Here is a 23,003-nt window from a genome sequence, read left to right on the forward strand (position 1 = left end):
GATATTTTAAAATATTACTTTCAATTTTTCTCGCATCCTGAATCCTGTTCAAATGCACTCCTGATAATTAGGCATCTGATATTAGAAACGGAGAGATGCAAATAACACTTCCAATAATATATTTTTAAATTGTCTAAACATATCCCAGACAGATGACCAAAGCTCACTGTAGGGTGTAAGAAAAAAAAGTAATACTTTTAGATTGTCTTATTTGAGACATAGAATGTGACCTTCTAAATGTCATCTATGTGACTGTGCATCAGAGAAATTTTATCTGATAATAAAAGATTGCATTGTAATACATATGCAAAAAGGGGAAGTTATTAGTATGCATTCATCCTGATTTATAAGTGCACAGCAGTACAACCTTAGCATTGCATTAATTATTGCCACTTTCACGGGTAATAAGGATTCATGGAAAAAGGCTTGTTTGTTGTTTAAATAATTAATAGACCATGCATACCCATTTCCTGTTATTACTTCATAAAATAACTAAAGGAAAAGCATAACCCAGGCTGTCTATCATCTCCTGAGCCACACAAAAAGACAAGATTTGCTATGAATCATTTCTTTTTTAGAAGTGATTAAGCCCTTTTGACTAGAGATACATGAATAGTAAAATCAATGTAAACTGTCCAGAATACAAATTTGTAGCCCATCTGTCTTGGTACAAAATTCAGAAAGATGGGGCAGTTGAAGAATCAATACACAAGACAACACTTGTAGCCCTTCACACACATGAAAATAGATAGTTTCAAAATAAATCCAGTTATGATGACTGGACAAAATAGCAAGTTCTTCTACATTTGTCCAAATAAATTGTGATTAGTAATTATACTAAATTCTCAACAGAGCATGGCAGCCATTTGACTATATAGGTCTCATCAGAGCCAATGGAAACTCTTGAATAGAAAGGCAAACAGCCATATACTGTCATTTCCAGCAGGAGGTAATGTCACACTACTGCAGGAATGATAGATGATTTAAAAATAAAAAGCCACTCAACGGTCCCATACTTACTGCATCAGACTTTTCTATTGCATTAAAGCTGCTAATTCACACTCATTCTATACTGAGCGAAGCTCACCTCAAGCAAAGAACTCATAGAAGGCCTCTGCACCATTCAAGACCAGCTCATCCTCAAAATAGGGCTGAAATGCGACCCAGCTAGTACCTTATGCAAACCCTCTGAACAGGGGTGATACACTGTGTGCATCTAACAAACTGTGGGTCTGACCCTGCCCTTCTTTACTCTGAATTCAATGGCAGCTGAGGTTCCACAGGACTTCACAGGCATCATTTAGCATGTCACAGGATCAACTCCGTTATTTGTTCAAATTCATAAGCATGTGCCTAATGGTGCCACACAGATTCACGGTGAGTAGCACCTTAGTATTCAACTAGGCCAGTGAAGCAATCAGACTGTGCAGAGTGAGGTACTATTCGATGTGTGTAATGGTGGAGTAACTAAGCCCCAATTTAAATAACAAATAATTTTCTATGTAGAAAACCATGACGTAGTTTCAAGGCTTAAAGACAGCCAACATAAATATAGTGCTAAGTTATAAAGTTCTATAGTTATAAAAAAGTTGGCTATCAGTAACTTTGAAAATTCAGTAATTGTCCGTGGAATTATTCATTATACTCTTGTAATACTGTAATGAACAGGAATGACTTTTAGAAACAAAACAGTTTTTTTTTGACCCGATAGATATTAACAAGGCTTTTATGTGAGCACTGTGTACACTGATTGTGTAAAATTCACAGCAGGTTAGACATCATGCATAGGGTCCAGTGACTCACTTAAATCCTTCATCTAGGGCTTCAGTGGGGCATTTGTCCTTTCACAATGAAAAGGAATGAATTTCAGCCAACAGTCATAGCAGAAATTCGGAGGGAATTTCATTGTAAAGTAGTTTTTGTGCATGCATGGCAATAGGCTATTAACTTATCACAATTATTTGTACTTGTTCTAAAACATCAATAACCTAAAAGCAATTCAAGCAATTATAAAAAACTAAAACAAGATATTTTCCACTGCATGCTAAGTTATTGCCTGCGATAAAACTTTACTGATGAGTGATAGGACCCTGCAAAGCTGGGAAACCCCTGAAAATAACAAACACCGCCGCTTAATTATAGCGGCATGGCTACTGGGCACTTCTACAATAACAAACACACAGTAAAGCCAGAGGGGATCAAATGTGGAATTGCTACAAAAGCTGGTAGAGACACAGGTCTGGCATCATGCTACAACTAAAAGAACCTCTGTGTCTGAAGTGCGAACACAGCAGCAAAACTAACAATAGTTTCTGGGGTTTACAGTACGCTGTGATTACAACTTTGAAATTTGCAGCTAAGGACTATATTAGTGAGGATCTGCTCCTTGTTCTTTTCCCATTGACACTGTTCCTACAAAGTGACAGATAAAATTCTGCTTTCATGAACCAGCACTTAAAATATACTTGGGCCAGGTCGTCAGACAATGGAGCTGTGCCAGTTCATATCAGATGAGGATCTGACTCCTTCCTTCAAGCCCATTCCACATAAGGACAGAAAGTAAAAATCTTGTTATAACCTGAGTTTCTTTCACCACACAAACAGAGGAACACAAGGGGCCATAACAAAACACATGAGCAAGCCAAATCAAATAAAAATGGAAACCTTTCATGAAAAACACCTTTGTATCCATTTTCTCTCCTTTCTAACCGCTGGATGTTGCCCCTTGTTTAAAGCTGAGGTTAGTCAACTTCTCCAGAAAAAAACAACAGGTAAGGAATTTTTCTCCTGTGATCACTGAATGTGTTAAAATAATTAACTAAAATATTTTTTCTCTTCACTATATTAATTTTGCTGTTCATGACTTCTCCCCCATTCTTACTTTTACTTCTGTCCATTTCCCATTCACAGTTCCATCATGAACGGGAAACGGCCAGAAGAAAGAAAGAATGGGCGAGAAGTCATGAGCAGCAAAATTTAATATAGTGAAGACAAAAATTATTTTCAGCTCATTTGCAGCCCATCACTGAAGTTAGAAATTGGCACCAGCGATAAAACTTAATCACAAAACCTGGAGCATCTTGCAGTACTTTGATACTGACCCAGATACAGGGTCTGTCTTGCATGTTGCCTCTGCTTATGAAGAGTAGTGTTGCAAATTATTAATTACTATTATTATCAGGATTTCTATAGCAATCATCACCCGAATACCCACACGCTCTGCAACAACCCTTACTCTCACTTCAACTGGAGGAATTTTGCACAGTGCTGCACAAAATTCAGATATGCTATTTGGGGAATTTTTGGGTGGCACAGAGCAGCTAGAGTATCCCGTGCAGAGGGGATAGCTGGGAAAGAACGAACCTGGCAGGACTCTTTTATGCCCAGCTGATTCCATGCTGCTGGAACAGTACCTTGAATTCATTGGCAGCTGGCTCCTCTAATTTACACTAAGGACCAGGACCCAAATGCCCCAGGATCAAGGGAGTATAAAAGGCTCTAAAGCCACTTTTCTACCTACCCTCTGGACTTGTGTGTGCATGCTTCAACCATACCAGAGAATTGAGGCCTCCTTTTTCAGTGCTCTTCCTGCCCCTAATTTGTGCTACTGCTTCTCCTTTGCACGTTTCTGATCTGGAGCCAAAGAAGAGAATATTTCCTGCACCCTATGCATTTGTAAACTCAGAAAACATCCTGTCCTAAACAACAGTTCAATTGGGTGAAATTATTACTATTATATGGATTAAAGTGGCACCGACAACATATCTATATAATAAAATGTCCCAAAGAGCTCACAATCTAAGAACTGTTTTTTAATCCCACATAGTATTGTTACATACATTGATGGCTAAATCGAAAATTCCACAGGAGCAGATGCTGCAGAGTAGATGGAAGAGCAAAGGCTGCTCTAAGTTACCTTCCCTGCTCCACAATACCAGGCCTAGTTGGAGGCCAAATTGATCCCCAGAGTGAGTTAGAGCAGCTTAAACCCCAAGCTCCTTCAACTTGCACCAGCTTGTGATGGCGACCAACGAGCCATGAGACCGGCCAGAGCACAGTGAGTTCCTGTCATATCCCCTGCTATCTACAACATGCTCCCATACCATGAGGGAGTGGGGTGCGGCAGGCGGGACTGGAACAGAAATCAGCTATGCTGACTTTACATCAGGCAAGAATTCCCTCAGGCTGGGGGAATCCTCAACTCCTCATCTAAAGCAGCTTTCAGGTAGTTTTGTGCTGCCATGGGCCTGACCCTGGCCTTTGAAATAACTTACATATGAGCTAGCTCACAAAGAAAATCCAGCAATGACTTAATTATTGGCTTGCAAGGGGACTGGCCAACTAACAGAAATACCCTGCTAAGGCTCCTCAGCAGATTTTTGAATAGCTATAGAAGCACCGCAAGTTTAGCTGCTCTTAAGCATCTCACCATGGGCCAGATCCTGGAATCTTGACTCAGCCCTTTCTCTGGCAAAACTGCTGTTGACTTCAGAGTTTGCCTGAGAGAGGAATGAGTGAAGGGCTAGCATTTGTATATTACTTTACACAGTCAAAATGCTATACAAACATCTATTCAATCCTGCCAATAGTTCCAGGAAGGAGGTAAATATTATCATGCCTGTACTACCAGACGGGCAAAATGAGGCGTCGTTGACTTCCCTAAGGCCACAGAAGAAGAGAGAGGTAGAGCCAGGCTTAGAACTCAGGATGTCCTAAAATCTAGTCCCACTCTCAAACCGCTAGGTCCTTTCTCTCTCACACTTCCTGTGTTTTCTTTCTAGAATACGGAGGGAACAGACTCCATGTTGTCCAACTTTACCATCATAATTTGCTGCGCAAGATGTGCCTGAAAAGTGAGAATGGCTAGTTTTATGGCATTGCATTGAAGAAAATTCATGTCTTCGTATCTCTCCTAATCACGCTACATGCTCTGTGCTGACCTCTGCAAGGAGCAAACAGCCAAGCTGTTGAAATTTGTTGCTATTACTCTGGATGGGAGAAGGTAGAAGCAGCAGTGGATTGAGTCCTTACTCACTCTGCTGTGTAGAGTCTGAAGAATCACTTGAAGCTTTTCCCAAGATGCCTTCCATACAGTTCCAGTATTCCAATGGGAACATTTGTAGCAATGTGCAGAATGATCCAAGAACCATTTTTTGCAGGAAAAAAAAACTTTAATCATGTTAGTCTTAGAGCCTGCATGGCAGATGCCTGTTGATTTTCCATCCACACTAGAATGACTGATGGTTTTCTGAAACTGCCCTCATCCTATTCTGAACATATAACTCCTAGATATATTTTCTGAGTTGATATCAACTGGCACTCTGTAAAGTTGATGACAAAAATCATACTTCTATAATGCATCTACTGGCCACTCTGTAGCTATGTCTGTCACCTTCTTGAGAGCTAGCTCTGAAAAGCATATAGTCCATATAAGGATATAGGTGTGCTCCTGGATTAATAGACTTCCTAGATCAGCATGGTCAAAGTCATCATTGCAAACTTGTCCATATTGTCAACTTTAAGTGATTACATGGAAAAGGTTTTTGGTAAAAGACTCTAGGTTCATTCGGTATCCATTTTCTCTCACCTTCAGGTCCTATCTGTCCATAGTGGATTATTGCCAAGCCTCCAGACATTTCATGCATATCACTCATATCCTACTGTCATTTACAGAGTCCTTTTCTGACTCATGCAGTTACTTTGGCACTGCTGGCTAATAAATAATAATTCTTACATACCTTCTTTTAATCACAAGATCTTTGCAAATATGGCTTAAATGAGCTTCACAAGAGCCTTGTGAGGTAGGTGAACATTATACCCATTTTTCAGAAGGACAAACCAAGGAAAAGAGACGTTCTTAAATTACTTGTTTATGGCCATAGAGCAACTCAAAGGTACATCTGGCTAAGGAACTAAGGAATCCTAATCCCAGCCTTCTGCTTTAATAACTAGGGCACAATGCATGCCTCTGGGTTCTGCCAGAATTTGTCATCCCTAGAACAGCCCATATTCCACAGTATATCCTTCTCATAAGAGGAGTCTCTTCTATTATCTTTTCTTTGACTGAATGGGTAAAAGGAATACTTTCTTCTGCCGTGTGATGCTGGAGTGGTGATTCTTCTTTCTGTATCTTAAAAGAAGGAAGGTATAGGATGTTGTTCTTTTCGGCAAATTCCGCCACTTCATTGTATAGTGTTCCAACTGATAATTCTTCTAGTGAGGAACGGGTTTGATTCAGAAGAAAAATGCTTTCTTTTCCTTTTTCCTGTCTTAGCCATAGTCCCAGTGTTCTGATTGTACTCTTTACCATCAATTCAGAAGACAACCATTTTTCCTGATTCTCTGTCAAGATTCCTCCTCCGTCTCCTCTAAAACAGCTAATTCTTTCTCTCTCCAGAGAAGCTCTTGCTCCCAGATGAGAAAGAGGAGGGTAGTCAGCTCTTGTAATTTTTGCTCTTATATATCGTATATCGTTCAGCTTCTTTTTCTTTCACAAGTACAAGTGGTTTTTCTCATTTACTCATTCTGACTGGGTAAAATGGATCAATATCCAAACTATCAATATCCTATTCAGCTTATCGACAGACAAATGCTTTGGCAAAAGTGTCTGCTTAGGCCATGTGGATAAATAATGATGAGCTGTCCACCCAGCACTCTAAGCAATTATTTCACTACAGGGAATTAATATACTAAAATCATCCTCAGTTGTTATCATTCTTGAGGTGTTTGATACCATTTCACTTACCAGTTCTCTTATGCCAGCCAGTTCCTTTCCAAATGTAGATCTTTGGGCAATCTAGTATTTTAGGGCCTGATCCTCAGAGGTGCTGAGCTCCTATAGTTCTTATTTATAATAACCACTTTGGATTAAGATCTCTACTCTGATGAAAAGTGCGATGGGGTCTTTCATGACAGATGGTCAGTTTATCTAATTTACATCTCATCTGAAAGATACAATAAACAGGCCCTAGTTATGCCAATGATGGTGATCAAATCAGGAACCTTCAGCACTTAATGCATGAGCCTCTACTCTCAAATTGAAGGAATAAGCCCACTCGCTGAAAGCAGCAGCAGACACAAAAAACTTCTTATATACACCAGCCATTAGAGGGAAACAAAAATCCTACCCCCCCATCCCCCTTCCCACACACACAGTGTGGGTTAAAATAGCACCTCCAGTATCATGGTTGTGGTACTGACTCAGGGAAGTGCCATCCATTTATGTCACCAACATAATTTCCTACAGCATCTGTGTGTTCTTTGAATGTCTCCCATCCAAGATGGGACCCTTTTAGTAGGGCTCCAAACCAGTGTCTCAGTCTCCCTGTGCTTTTCTAGAGAAACCTTTGGTCAACCATTAAAATTGCAGGTGCTCCGCATCTCTCAAAGACTACAGGGAACCTCACCAAAACATTTTCTAACAACTCATGTGGAAGCTGGGCCTCATCTTGCTTGTTGGGGAATTGGGAGCCACGCATTATAGTATTCGCAGGGAAGACCTCCAAGGAGCACTAATAAGGTCCTGTAGGAAATGATGCTGATGATACAAGTAGAAGACTCTCTTTCTCTTTGAGTCAGTAATAAACCAATAGAGCTAGGGAACCCTGTATCACTGGAAGGACTGTCTGTGGAATGAGATATAAAAAGGTCATCATCACTTGCCATTAAGGATCCCATGGCACTTTTTATAAGAGTAAGGATGTTAACCCTGGGGTCTTGTCCAAATTCCAGCTCCAATTATTGCATTCTGGCCACCTATTTTACAGAATATCTCCCTAACAGCTTCATTTGGGAAAGTATTCTTCCCTTCCAGGCTTAGACTGGTATACTGCTGCTGTATGCCGTTTTCAGTTGATGCAAACTGCTTCAGAAGTGGCTGCAATTCAGTGGTGAGTGAAGTGATCCTCAGATTCCTTCTCTGTTTCAGGGGGATGTTATGAGGTAATTATTTAAGGTGCCCTGAGTTCATGCAAAGGATAATTGCTATTGTCACTGCCTCTGTAGAAGCTTTGTTGCCTAAGGCTACATACGCAGTACCACTTACGTCAGTATAAGTTATGTCGCTCAAGGGTCTGAATCAGCCACGCCCCGGAGCAACACGAGTTACAATGACCTAAGTGCAAGTGTGGACAGCACTAGGTCGGTGGGAGAGCTTCTCCTGCTGACATAGCTACCGCCGCTTGCGGGGCCTGGAATAGGTAAGTCAATGGAAGAGCTCTCTCCCATCAGCTTAGAGCTTCTGCACTCGAAGCACTAGAGTGGTGCAGCTGCATGCTCTGTAGTGTAGCCGTAGCCGTAGCCAATAAACTGATGCAGGTAAAATGCCATGCTGGGATACCCTTGCTCATCTTCCACCATGAGTAGCCACATTTAAGTCAATGGGAAGCAAAGTACTACTCATTGTAAGTAAAGGTATCACAGTCTGGCCCTAACTAAGAGCACCAAATGAGATGTAATTGAAGAGAATACTATTAATAGAAATGGATAGAAATAGCCTGAAAACTGTTCTGATTTTATGCCAAATGCCAATGGCATCAAAGTCCATTCTCATAGTGAGTCAGTCAAATGTAATAGATCCCCAGACATACCTCTTCTTTGCGCAATTAAATATCATTTATTGTTGGGCTGTTATTTATTTGTATATGAGTGTGACAGTCTCTCCTTTTATAATTAGGTTACAACATGTTGCACAATAATCAGTGGGTTGGTTTTTTTTATTTGGAACTTTTGGATTTGTCTGTGTTATCAGGTATTTTAAAGCATTTGGGCTTGAAGGCTTCTTCACTGCAGCTCTGTGAAAGAAATGGTATCAAGTCAAGTTTGGCCCAATGCATTAAAGTGTTTCTAACAGAAAAAGAAACTACGTAAGACAAAGCCCACAATTTATTATGGGCCTTGTTCACTCCCATTGAAGTCAATGTCAAATCGGTCATTGATTTCAGTGGTGCAGCATCAGCGCCTATTTGTAAATGAAAAATGAGAGCAGATAAGTGGGAACACTCAGGAACTGCCTACAGCTCTGATCATGGAAGAAGAAGAGGAAGGTGTGGAGCTTTAAAAATTGAACAGTCTTTCCAGGCAGTTTAGAATTGCCCTGGAGTTTTAAAGGTAAAAGTAGTAGAATATTTTTGTTGAGGTTCAATGGAGATGTTCAAAGATGGAAAAAAGGGTTATAAAGAGTGTTGTCTGATGGTTAGACCCGGGAAATGGGAGACAGAGCTGCTTTGCTGCTGTCTCGCTGATCTGATCTAGTCAGGTCCTCTCTGTGTCTGTTTCAATATCTTTAAAATGGGTTAATTTTTTTAAGCACTTAAACTCCTCAAATGAAAAGAAAAAGTATAGAAATGCAAAGCATTCATAGCAGTATTAATCAGCAGGTGATTTACATATAGAAATAACTTCTCAGAATTGTTAAGCCTCAGAACACACTGATTTACACGCAAGGGACAGTAAGACTTTTTTTTTTAGTAGAGATTTTCTAGTACTAGCTGACTGAAAGGCAAAAAAATCTGTTTAGAACAAAGCTTACCTATCGTCATTTAGAAGAAAATGTGTATATGTGCTGATAAGAATTAAAAGTATCATATTTGTTATGTGAGCTGAGTTACACAAACCTCTGAACAAACAGAGTTTAAATATTGATAAGTGTATTTGCCAATGACATGTCTTCCTATGTTGTCCTTTATATTTGGAAATTAGAAGAGACCAAAGACATTACAAGGCACAAATGAACAGTTCTGTCTTACGTGAGATGGGAGTGTGATGACACTAGTAGAAAAATGGATGTGTATACTGATACTGTACATTATAAACAGATGTGGAAGGATTAGATTTATCAGTAAACACCAATTTCACCGTAAAAACCAATGATTAAAAATATTTCCATTGATAATAATCAAAATTTACAGATAGGCAAAGTAAGAAAAATGTTGCTTAAGAACTTATTTGAGTTTCATTTAAGATATTTACTGTGTATATATTTTGACATGTGATGTTGACAATTTGTGTTTTGAAGGTTATAAAGACTTAACTTTCTGAATCTCAGTCTACTGTCATTAAATAATTATCTGATCCCCCCATTATTTCCCACAACTCTGAAAATGTAAATAGATAAATATTGAAAAAATGCTTAAAATTTTGCACAACTGTAAACATTAAAATGGAGAATAAAAAATGCTTAAACATAATCAATATTAATCATCAACATTATTTTTAAAAAATCTAGCTTTGCCAGCCTAATTATAAAGCACCTCTATGATTTCTTTAGCATCTTTTTTTTTTTTTCCCACTAATGAAAACTTCAGTGTTAAAACAAAAAAACTGAAAAACTTCCCTTTACAGATGTAACAATGAAATTGTCTGTGGCCATCCCATTACACAAGGTTACATCCTACAGACATTCTTCTTTCACACCCATTTTATAGGCTTTTATCCCCAATGACATAGGATTCAGGAGGCCTGGGTTCAAGCCTCTTCTCTATCACAAGCTTCCTGTGTGACACTGGGTAAGTTATTTAGGACTAGATCCACAAAGGGACTTGGGCACTGCAATGTCAAACTTTTAGGTGCCTGATGCTCAGTGAAATCCTCAGCCAGGCACCCAGGTTCACTTTACAGTGCATGGACAGAGTTAGATGCCTCAGAATGGGATTCACAACAGCCAGCAAGCTGAGCAAGGTAACTACCTAAGCTAGCCAGTAGGAAATGCCAAGGAGAGGAGTGGGTAGGCACTTAAGTCCAGGCCTGAGGGAGGTGCCTGACTCTGCTCAGTCACAGCCTGTGAACCCACCCCTGGATCCACCTAAGGGCCTAAGACAGGCTAGCTCTTTCTCACAAAAAATCAGAGATACCCACCCATTGTTATCACCAATAGCCCACCAGATAGGGGCACTCACCTGGGATGTAGAAGATGTGTTTTCAAATCCCTGCTCTGCCTGATCTGAACCAGGAACTTGAAACTGGGTCTCCTATATCCCAGGTGAGTGCTCCAACCACCATGCTAGAGAGTCAGACTCTCCCTTTTGCTCTCTGGCCCAATGAATATTTAACTATTTACAAATTTCCAACAGGAGAGACTGAGAGCGCTCCACCCCAGAATACCCCAAAGCCTGGGAGTTAGGTGTTGCACCATCAACGTGCCATTTGTGAATCTAGCCCTCTGTGCCCCAGCTCCCCATCTGTAAAATGGGATAACACCCATTTCCCTGCCTCACAGGGGTGTTGTGCAGAAGGCTGTGAGGCATTCAGATACGATGGTAATGGGAGCTATACAAGTACCATAGATGGATGAATTCAGTAGAGTCATTCCTGATTTGTACCATTGTAAGTGAATTGGGACCCTCATCTCCACAGAGGTAGTGGTATTCCAGATGATCAAGCAATCAAACTGGCTGAATATATGCTGGTATTTCATAACAGACCCATAGAAAAACAATGCTTTTTATTTTTATGCTGACTGAGTCACAACAAGTTAACTAGCAAAACCTTAGTCTAATCCTATACTCTTCATGCACAAAAAAACTCCCATTGAAATCAATGGTTTCAGAGTAACAGCCGTGTTAGTCTGTATTCGCAAAAAGAAAAGGAGTACTTGTGGCACCTTAGAGACTAACCAATCTATTTGAGCATAAGCTTTCGTGAGCTACAGCTCACTTCATCGGATGCATACCGTGGAAACTGCAGCAGACTTTATATACACACAGAGATCATGAAACAATACCTCCTCCCACCCCACTGTCCTGCTGGTAATAGCTTATCTAAAGTGATCATCAAGTTGGGCCATTTCCAGCACAAATCCAGGTTTTCTCACCCTCCACCACCCCCACACACAAACTCACTCTCCTGCTGGTAATAGCCCATCCAAAGTGACAACTCTCTACACAATGTGCATGATAATCAAGGTGGGCCATTTCCTGCACAAATCCAGGTTCTCTCACCCCCTCACCTCCCTCCAAAAAACACACACACAAACTCACTATCCTGCTGGTAATAGCTCATCCAAAGTGACCACTCTCCCTACAATGTGCATGGTAATCAAGGTGGGCCATGTCCAGCACAAATCCAGGCTTTCTCACCCCCCCCACCTTTTCCCGGGGACACACACACACACACACAAACAAACTCAGTTTGTGTACCAACATCAGTGAAGGTGGGGGTGAGAAAACCTGGATTTGTGCTGGAAATGGCCCACCTTGATTATCATGCACATTGTAGGGAGAGTGGTCACTTTGGATGAGCTATTACCAGCAGGATAGTGAGTTTGTGTGTGTGTTTTTTGGAGGGAGGTGAGGGGGTGAGAGAACCTGGATTTGTGCAGGAAATGGCCCACCTTGATTATCATGCACATTGTGTAGAGAGTTGTCACTTTGGATGGGCTATTACCAGCAGGAGAGTGAGTTTGTGTGTGTAGGGGGGTGGAGGGTGAGAAAACCTGGATTTGTGCTGGAAATGGCCCAACTTGATGATCACTTTAGATAAGCTATTACCAGCAGGACAGTGGGGTGGGAGGAGGTATTGTTTCATGATCTCTGTGTGTATATAAAGTCTGCTGCAGTTTCCACGGTATGCATCCGATGAAGTGAGCTGTAGCTCACGAAAGCTCATGCGCAAATAAATTGGTTAGTCTCTAAGGTGCCACAAGTACTCCTTTTGTTTTTATTGAAATCAATGAGAGTTTGGGGTAAGCCAGGAATATAAGATCGGGGCCACCATTTCCACAGTTAGGCACATTTCTTGCTACCTTCACTGATGTTGGTACACCACAAGGAAGTCAATAAAAACAGCCATATTCATTTCATATCCATTCAAAATGCAAGAGGATGACAGTTGGGGCAGGGAAAACCGTATCTGCCAGATGGAAAAGGACAAAATCAGTTGGAAAAGACAGTTTTATTTCCAGGCTTCTATGAAATTTTACAAACAATGGAGGAGTTTAAAAAAACCCAACACCAACACTCTATAAAAATCTTGACGTTATTTCCTAAACTATGGCATCAAATGAAGTTACAGAAAAAAAAATTTTGTACAGTGAAGTGCTATTCCCCATTCTAATAGTGACTAGGTAGTCGGAAACGGAATGAACATGGCCCAGTAATAAATCTATAAACCTTAATAAAAACAATCCAAGATTCTGAGCCTAAAATATGCCTGATGTATATACTATACAAGGATCTCAGCTAAAATATTTATCTGCATAACTGAAAATACCTATATGAAAATACAGTGGCAAAGGCACACACAATGCAGTTTATAATGAAGGGAATCTTGCGCACACTGGGGCAATGTACCACAGAATACAAAAGAGCTTGGACATTTACTTCCTAATCTTAAACCTCAGCTGCTAATATATTTCTAGTTCCTTTATGTTTTATTTCAATGTACAATAGATTTGCTCAGTGGTTATATTCTTCACCTTGAGTGAAACAGGAAAGCGTTACTGCCATATTTTCCGTCTGAGCATGGAAGATTCCCAGTTTACAAGCCAAATGTTGATGTCCTGCATTCTGGTCATCATCCTTCCAGTCACTAGTGGAGTGGATGAGCCTTCTCGATTTTGCTCCTTAACTAGCTACTGGAGTCACTCTTGATTAGAAAAGGCAAATATTACCCTCCACATCCAGCATTCTCCATCTTCTATCCCAGACCCATTTCAGTCCCTTGATACACAGCTCTCTGACACACAGGTGTCTACACCCCTGCACCATAACCCCAAATCCGGCCTCCCTTACTGGTTCTGTTGCCAGAGGACACCGCACACCTGTACTTGCTCCAGTCTTGACATTTTTACTCCCTTCTTTCTTGGTCAAATTACCATTGAAATAAACTTTTGCCTGAGTAAGGACTACAAGATTTGCAAAAGTTCACTAACAAGGATGAACATGAAAAACTGCTGCTGTACTTCATTACTGTTATGGACTATACTGTTCTCTCCATCTCATTTACTTAGACTAAATATCAGGAATTTAAAAACATCAACACAATTTAATTAAGAGTTTATCTGAAATTGCAAAAGCATGCAAAACATTGGCCCAATAAAGGCTTTCTGAACATCTTCAAATAGATGTGGAGAACTGATGTCAAGTAATCCATGATTCAATTCAGCTTGCTCCTAGTGGTATCCCAAATGTATCCTATTCACAGCATGTAGAATAGGAAATATTTAATTACAGAATATGGGTTTGTGCCTGCACCATTTTACATGTAAAGAAGGCACGGACAGGGTCCAGTAGTCGTTTCTAAAATAACTAATCTTGCTATAATGGTTTTGATTACTTTTAACAAAAACACAATTGTTATTTGTACAATTCAGTAAAGCATATTTTCAGAGTTCTTTAAGATGGGCAGGGAAGAAAAGCAAAAGTATTTATCCTGTACTAAAACAAGTTCAAGGGAGGGCAGCATTTCTCATGTCACTGTTTATTTTCTAGATTACCATCCATTCTGCATAAGACCTTTTCCAACATTTCCCTACTGTTAGAATGGCTGAAAGTACAGTGGCCTCACAGTTTTCCTCCTACATGATGTCTGGTCTAATGCATTTAGAATCAATCGTCCAGTCAGGGAGCGGACTGGAAAAGGGGGGAGTAGTGACTTCAGTCCTTTACAGTTTTGAAGACGTAGCGTGCCAATACCATCCTCTAGTGCCCAGAGACTTTAAAACAGACTGCACTACCAGCACATAGAGCGCTGCAGGACAAGAAAAGGCCAACAGCCCAACAAGCTGATTAACTTCTTCTGAATTTGAAAACCTGTTCTCTCCCACATACTCATTTAAAATTATACACTTAAATTACCTTATTTAACAACTGTTTCTCTAAGTGAGATAATTTTGCCTGATTTCTCAGTTTATACTTCAGTTCCTAATTTTTTACATTCTCTCTCTCTCTCTTTCCCAGGTTTTCTGTGCCTCACCAACATGAACACAGCTTTATCTAGTTCCAGTTTAGCAACCACAATAAAAACACCACAAAAAAATCTTCTAAAAAACCGGTAAAAGGAAATATTTTCTTCACATAATGCATTAATAGCACGTGGAACTCATTACCAAGATATCACTGAGGCCAAGAATTTAATAGGATTCAAAAAGGGATTAGACATTTATATGGATAACAAGAATATCCAGAATCATAATAGTAAATATTTTAAAATAAACAAAAGTGTAGGAAAGTATGCAAACCCTCATGCTTCAGTTCTTAAGTCAGCCTCTAACTATTGATGGTTAGGAAGAACTTTTCCTGAGAGCTGGCTCTCCCATAACCAGCTACTTCTGGGTTTCTTGCACCTTCTCTGAAGCATCTGACACAGGCCACTCTTAGTGTCATGATACAGATGGACCACTAGTCTGTTCCAATATAGTAGCTCTTATGTTCTCCTTCACCAGTCAGAAGCGCCACCATTCTGGCTTCCCCATGCACACAAGGTGCTCACATACTACAGTCATGAGCACAAACCAACTATCTGTCAAAATAAATATGCATTTTTAAAAAATGGCTATCCTAGCATATCATCCATCCTTTTCAGCCTCCCTTCACTCTACTCAAGGAATACCAACAGCAAGACATCCTCATTTGTACTAAATTAATTATCACGGGACAAACTCAACCCTCCGATGTGCCTGTGACATTTCTACTGAAGTCAATGGGAGTCACTCATGTGTATCCAAGGAAAGAATCTGGTCCACTGAAAGACAATGCTTGATGGTCTATATGTTTCAATGTTTTCCTGTTCCAGACATGGTTTTTTAAGGAGGGGAGAGGTTGCCATCTACTGAATCTTTCAACATACCCATAAAACAGCACAAATGTCATTATCCCAAAAAGAAATAGGCTGCAATTCACAACTATTCTTACATCCTTACATCATTTAAATTAATGGTGTTAAATATGGTACTTAAGTCTTTGTTAGCATCTGCTCAGTATTAGGTATTTACCTTTAGTCCACCACAGATCGGACAAGCTGAAAAGAGAGCTCTTGCCATCCCAGGGTGGGGGCTATATATTTCACAGGGGTCAGCTGGGACTCCACTAGGTGGTGCCAGCTCACTACTTTTGGAGTCTAACACCTGTCCTTGTGGTTTTACATCTGACCACCTCGAAACAAAATCCACATATGTCTCATCACTTGAGTCTTTGGTGCTTTCTGGGAGTAAGGATGCATGCCTCCCCCTGTCTTGGCTCTGCTCAGGTGCCATCCGTGTTTCCGAGTGTGGTACCAGCACCTTAGGGTCACTAATGCCTTGAGGTGCTGGGTCCTGGTCCTTTGGTTGGGTGGAATCCGCACTCTTGTGTTGTACATCTATAGCAGCTGCCTGTAATAAACTCCTGGGTGTGTCATAAATATGTCTGACAGGGCTAGGAACCTGATATTCTGAGCCCAAGCTCCTCTGGGGTTCACTGTGCAGGCAAGTACATAAATTCTGATCTGAAGGAAGGTTCAATGGCAGGCTAAGCAATGATCCAAACTCATCACCATGGCAAATATCCAGACTCCCAGCATAGGAAGAGAAACTTCCAGAGTAAGAAGAGTGACTACCAGTAGCTATCCCACTGTCAGAAGAACTCTGACGACCTATTTCCTGTAGCTGTCTAGACCGAAGAGGCTTAGGAGGTGGTTTGGTGGTGCCACGTGCCCCTTCTGCAAGCGTTTTTTCTTCCCCAAAATGAATGCCCTTTGCAGGTACCAGTCCATGACTCTCTTGAGAGGTGCTGGCCGAAGACTGTTCAGGCCAAATTGTTAACCTACTCCCAACACTAGCGTCCGAGTGGCTGGTATCTGAAGACGAACTTGACAGGCTTCTATCATCTCCTGAAATAAAAGAAACTAGATCAACCCATGTTCAAAATATAATTAAACTAAAAGCAAGGAAAGGACAAATAAGCAGAGAGGACCATGGAATTCTATCTGTCTCAGGGGAGGGCTGGTTCTGCCATATTAACAGAGTGCATCTTACAATTTGTACCCCTGGAAAAAGATTCAAGAACAACTTGGTGCCCTTAGTGTAAATGTATTGTATCTCTGAAAATATATCACATTCTATGCTAAAATTGAAGATTATGTGCCTGAATCTCCTCTCTGGTGTAGACCAGGAATAGCTGAAGTGAAGCCAATTACATAACACTGGGGTAAAATATACATCAGCATATATTCTACTCCAGTGTTATTTCACTGGCTTCAGTTCAGCTATTCCTAACCTACACCAGAGAGGAGAAGTAGGCCAAATGACCTCAAAATATCTGAGGATGTTCCAAAATATAAACTTTTAATTCTAAATTGCCACGAGCTGTATATTAGATTTCAACATTTGTATTTGATTTGAAGCTGTTGAATGAGTTTCTGTTTCATAGAAATCCCTGAAATGTAGAGCAAGAAGGGACCTCAAGAGGTCATCTAGTCCATCACCCAAGCCAAGGCTGGTTTGATGCTTTTTATCTCTTACCAATGAATTTTAATTGAACAATTGCAAAGTCAACATTTTTAAAGGCATCAGATATAAAAATCAATTGTTCAGCTCGAGATTATCTTTTAGCTGATAGACCCGAAACTAAACTCTACCACGTTCCAAAGAAAAACAAAACTATACATCACGTGAGCAGATGAAAATGTAACCGATATGGCTATGATGACAGTTTTGTATTCATAATATATACACATATCCCGCCATGATACATTTATGCATGGATTGAAAAACTATTTTTCCCCACTAGTAGCTGTAGCAAGAGTATTTGCACAGAAGGTCATACATACCTGAAGCACTCACTGGAAGTGGAAAACTAAGAAAAGGCTATGAATTGTCATGGTAAGGACAGCCAGGCATTTTCATCCCAATTAAAGGTATTATGGTATAGAAAGTGATTTTCTGCCCTTTTACTTAAGAATGGAAATTAATGGGTAGACAATGGGTCATTTTGTTAGTATTAATTTTAGACTTGGTGGAACAGATTCTTAGCTGGTGTAAATAGGTATACCTCTGCTGAAATCATTGGTGCTGTGTCCATTTGCATCACTCAATGCTCTGAGCATGAATCAAATTCTATTCTCAGTTACAATGGTAACCTCATTGGACTCTGTGGTGTCACTTTGGATTTGCACGGATGCAAAGGAAATCAAAATATAGCCCCCTAAATCTAACCTTTTTTTCCCCACTATGTTCATTGACTCTTGACTGTTGTTTTTCATGTTCTTTGGCTCCAGATGGGAAGATCTAGTTTTATTACCAGAAGGTATATAATAAGTAAAAATCAGAACAATAAATCCAGAGCATAGCACAAGAAATACACCCTGGAATGTGTGAATCTATTTACAAAGAAGATTTTTACTGAGGACAAAGCAAGTTATAATGGTTATTGGCTTTTAAAAATATTTGGAAGTAAATGTATATTTAGAAACACTAAGCACCAAATTATGCCTCCACATGTAAATGTCTTTAAGACTGACATGCATACACGCGCCCAAAGACACAGAAAAAGGAAGGGTTTAACGTCAAAGGACAGGAAACCAAGGTTCTGTTCCTCACCGTGCCAGAGATTTGCTGTGTGACTTATGCAAGTCACTTCATGCCATAGGCCTTAATTCAGCAAGGTACTTAATCACATATCTGACTTCAACGAGACTGCTCACTTCAATGTGACTACTCACATGCTTAAAGTTATGCACATGCTTACGTACCTTCCTGACTTGGGGCTCTGGAGCCTGATCCAAAACCCACTGAAGACAACAGAAATAGTCCCACGGACTTCAGTGGACTTTTGATCATGCCCTTAAAGCAAAGGGAGCTAAGAGAGTGACCTTGTCCAATACATTTGGAAGACTCAATATTTTAAAAAGCTATGGTTTTCTTATGTCAAAAGCCTCAAGAAAAAGACCGTTGAAATAAAATCCAGACTTGTATCATAGCTTGATCGTAGGCACTTCTTACCTCCACTGCCCTGGCGACTTGAATGGGATAGTAGGCTCAGACGCTTTTCTAATTGCAAAGCTTCGTGGGCCACTCTCTCCTCCATGTAGGCTGGATTTGCGCTTGGATCTTTAAGAAAGGAACAAATGGGTAAGTTTTTGAAAAAGTCAGTGAAACTACTGAGAGAAAAACAACAAAATGTTATACTGCATCTTCTACTGTAGGGCTTTAGCAAACCTTGTCATGTGTTTGCATAGGCTACCTTCCTAAGTAACATCTCACTGACAAACTTTTTATCTTGTTATTTCCCCTCTCCAAAAGGTCATAGGATATGGGACAAGTGACCTTTAGGCCTGACCTGGAGAGGCACTGAGCAATCAGTGGGAGTTCTGAGTGCCCAGTACCTTTCAGGATCTAACCTAAAGTCAGCAAAAGTAGTAACTAGGGGACTGATCCTGAAAGGTACTGCACTGGAATCAAGGGCAGTTGAGTGCCCAGATGAGAACCTAGATCTGGGGGATTAAGAAGAGAGTATGTGACCTTTAAAATTAAGGGTGAAATCCTGGCCTCACTGAAGTCAATGGGAGTTTTGCCATTAACTTCAGTGGGGGCTGGGTTTTCACTCTGAGAGTTTCTGGTGTGGATTTATAAACTAATTCAAAGACAGTAATATTTTTGCTACCATGCAAGTTAGAATAATAGAAATACGAGGTTGGAAGGGACTTCAAGAGGTCATCTGGGCCAGCTATTTAAAAGGATACCAGCATACGTGTTTTTTTAAAACCTTGTAAAAATTAGACAGAGAAAAGGTCAATTAGACCTTGCCTATAAAGGACTATTGCTTATATGCTTATAGTATATTTTCTACTGGTTTAGCCAGTCTAGCTCAATGAAATGTCACAATGAGAGAGGATCCCACCACCTCCTGTGGTAGGGGAGAAGGTATTGAACACTTCACAAACTTGAGTGTACACCTTCCTCGGAAAACATGCCATTCTTCTCTGTATCGCTTCATTTTCCAGCCACGCATGATAAAACCAGATGTTGGTAGCAATCATTATTATATTCTTGAGAATAATTTGACAAGATTACTGTAAACATCTTAAAAATGTACGGCATGTTTAACAGCTGCAGTGTATATGGGCTGCTAACTCATTCTCATAGAAGTTTCAGTTGGTCTCATAATTACACAGGAAAAGAAGCAAATGTGAGATACAATACAGATTAGCTTTGGCACAGCTGCAGTTACCACATTCCTGCTCACACTGATAGTCACAGCATCTGTAACAAATATATACGGAATCATTTAACAAGAGAGGAAGGATAAACAGAGAAATACATTGCTGTTCATGGGCTGGTTGAGATTATGAACAATTTCTAACTGTGGAAACCAAGATTTCCATGTTTTTACATTGTGTTTCTCCATTCTCAAAGACTCGGGCTTGGTTCATTCCTACAGTGCAGATGCATCAATGGAGACATTCACAACCATGTGACAGCTATTACTGGCCACCTTTGGAGACAGTAGGCTTAGCAATTCAGCCAGGGTTGTATAGGACCAGCCAAGGACATCCAGGAGATCATAGAGACGTACGACTGGAAGGACCTGGAGAGATCGTCTAGTCCAGTCCCCTGCACTCATGGCAGGATCAAGTATTATCTTCTAGACCATCCCTGACAAGTGTTTGTTTAACCTGCTCTTAAAAATCTCCAGTGATGGAGATTCCACAACCTCCCTGGGCAATTTATTCCAGTGTTTAATCACCATGACAGGAAGTTTTTCCTAATGTCTAACCAAAACCACCCCTGTTGCAATTGAAGTCCATTGCTTCTTGTCCTATCCTCAGAGGTTAAGGAGAACAATTTTTATTCCCCTCCTTGTAACAACCTTTTAAGTACTTGAATGAGCTCAATCAAAATATCTCACAGATCCCTTGCCCTGACCCTCACCACTGACTTTCTGGGCTGCATCAGCTGGCCCTAAGCCCTTTGGTGGAAAAGAGGTTACAGTCACGACGCACTCTTTAGCTTTCCTCCCCATCCAGGTGGGCTTTTCATTTCTGCAGATCAGTAGCCTGGTTCCCACTGACAGAATGAATTGGGTATACTAGGTATTAGTTATAGATACTTATATTGAACATTAAAGCTGCTCTGCAAGTGACAGGGCTTAAAGTGTTCTCAAAGAAATGCTGGGTCTATCAATGATCATGACTGGAACAAAGTCAGCGTCACTCCCATTTCACAACTCCAGGCCATCCTGAGGTCCACTGACTTTATAACCCTCTTTGCTAGTGACATGTCTCAGAGGCATCACCAAAGACTTTTTTTTTTTTTTTTGGAGGCTGGGTCTGTGACCCCACCCTTATCCCCCTGCAACCCATCCCATTTTAGGCATTGATTAGGACCAAATCCTGCACATCCTTACTTAAGCAAAACTCCAGTTGCATACAGTGGGAACCTTGCTAGTGTAAATTGCAAGATTTCTCCATCAGTCCTCATGGCTCAACTCAGACATATCTAAACGAGGAGTTGGCTCTTTGTATACCAGGTTGCAAATTGCTGCTTGTATCTGTCCACGACCTGAGGGTGCAGAGCTGTTAGCTGTAACGCCCCTCCATTTTGGCATGCTCTTCATGCTGTGGTTTCTTCTGCTGTCTCTAGTCACGTGCTCTCACATCCAAAAGGGGATGTAGTTCAGCAGAGATAAGTTTTACAAAGCACTTCAAGTGCAAGACTGGTATAGTGAGTGAGTGAACAAAACCAGACTGAATCTATATGAAAGAACCGATTAAGATGGGCTAGGAGGAAACGTGGGTTAAAGTGCATTAAGGCTTCTGATCTCCAGAGAATTGTTTGTTTGGTTTTTTAAAAATACTGGTTTAGGTCACAAGTCAAAACGGGTTGATGGTGTCATCCTACACCCCATTTGTGCACAATACAAAACCACTAAACAATGTGTAATAACTTGCCATGACAGGCAGTCTCTGCTCCAGAGAATCCCAGGACAGCGATAGGATGACCGGTCTGGACATAGCTGTCTGAGGAAGTTTTTACAGCATCTTCCCACGCAACATCTTATTAGAGCTCTAGCCAGAGAATCATTTCACGAACACTAGCTCGCTCTCTCTCTCTCGCTCTCCCCCCCCCCAGGTTGTCCATACACCTGAGCCCATAGTATCTAAGCACTTAGATTCATGCAAACATTCAAATTAAGAAAAATACTTCATTTCCAAACAGAAATGGATCCCCTTGTGTAAAGAAAGCTGCGCATCAGCTGCTGAAATCTTCCCCTGGCCCTACTTTCCTGGTCAATTAGCAGGGGGTTATGTGAAGGTTGAATTGACTGAGATACCTATGATGGAGGGATTTTATTTTTATCATGAGCGTTGGTGGGTATTCATTAGAACCAGCTGAGCAGTCCATTGTGGGATATTTTGAATACTTTCATACTGTGACATTTTATTCATGTATTTAAAAGCTCCAAGACCATGGAATGAGCACTATGTAGAATCACAGAAATGTAGGATTGCCAGGGACCTCGAGAGGTCATCTAGTCCAGCTCCCTACACTGAGGTGGGACCAAGTAAACCTAGACCATCCTTGAGAGGTGTTTGTCCAACCTGGTCTTAAAAACCTCCAAAGATGGGGATTCCACAAACTCCCTTGAAAGCCTATTCCAGGATTCAATTTGTGATCCACTATAACCCCCAGATCCTTTTCAGCTGTATTACTACTGAGACAGTTACTCCCCGTTTTGCATTTGATTTTTCCTTCCTAACTTCAGTACTTTGCACTTGTCTCTACTGAATTTTTTATTTTGTTCATTTCAGACTAATTCTCCAATTTATCAAGGTTGTTTTGACTTCTAACCCTCTCTCCAAAGTGTTTGCAATGCCTCACAACTTGGTGTCATCTGCAAATGTTATAAGCATACTCTCCACTCCATTATCCAAGTCATTAATGAAAATATTGTGGAGTGCTGGACCCAGGACTGACTCCTGCTGGACCCTACCAGCTATGGGAACCATTGATAACTACTCTTTGACTGTGGCCTTTCAAGCAGATGTGCACACCCTTTATAGTAATTTTATTTAGACCACATTTCCCTAGT

At 40.6% G+C, this 23,003-nt stretch overlaps 1 protein-coding gene across 1 annotated transcript in view; it reads right to left on the reverse strand.

Annotated features, from left to right (window-relative positions):
- The window catches only part of DOK7 (docking protein 7), a gene marked incomplete at its 3' end in the record, with an annotated part of 107,982 nt that overhangs the window by 41,880 nt on the left and 43,099 nt on the right, over nt 1-23,003 (reverse strand). The window contains exons 6-7 of the mRNA XM_084625317.1: nt 18,914-19,021; nt 15,929-16,803 (exon numbers count right to left, since the gene is read on the reverse strand). Coding sequence (XP_084481443.1) covers nt 15,929-16,803; nt 18,914-19,021 — 983 coding nt within the window. The remainder of the gene's footprint in view (nt 1-15,928; nt 16,804-18,913; nt 19,022-23,003) is intronic.

This window comes from Lepidochelys olivacea (assembly GCF_965140295.1).
Source record: "Lepidochelys olivacea isolate rLepOli2 genome assembly, chromosome: 4".
Taxonomy (NCBI): domain Eukaryota; kingdom Metazoa; phylum Chordata; order Testudines; family Cheloniidae; genus Lepidochelys; species Lepidochelys olivacea.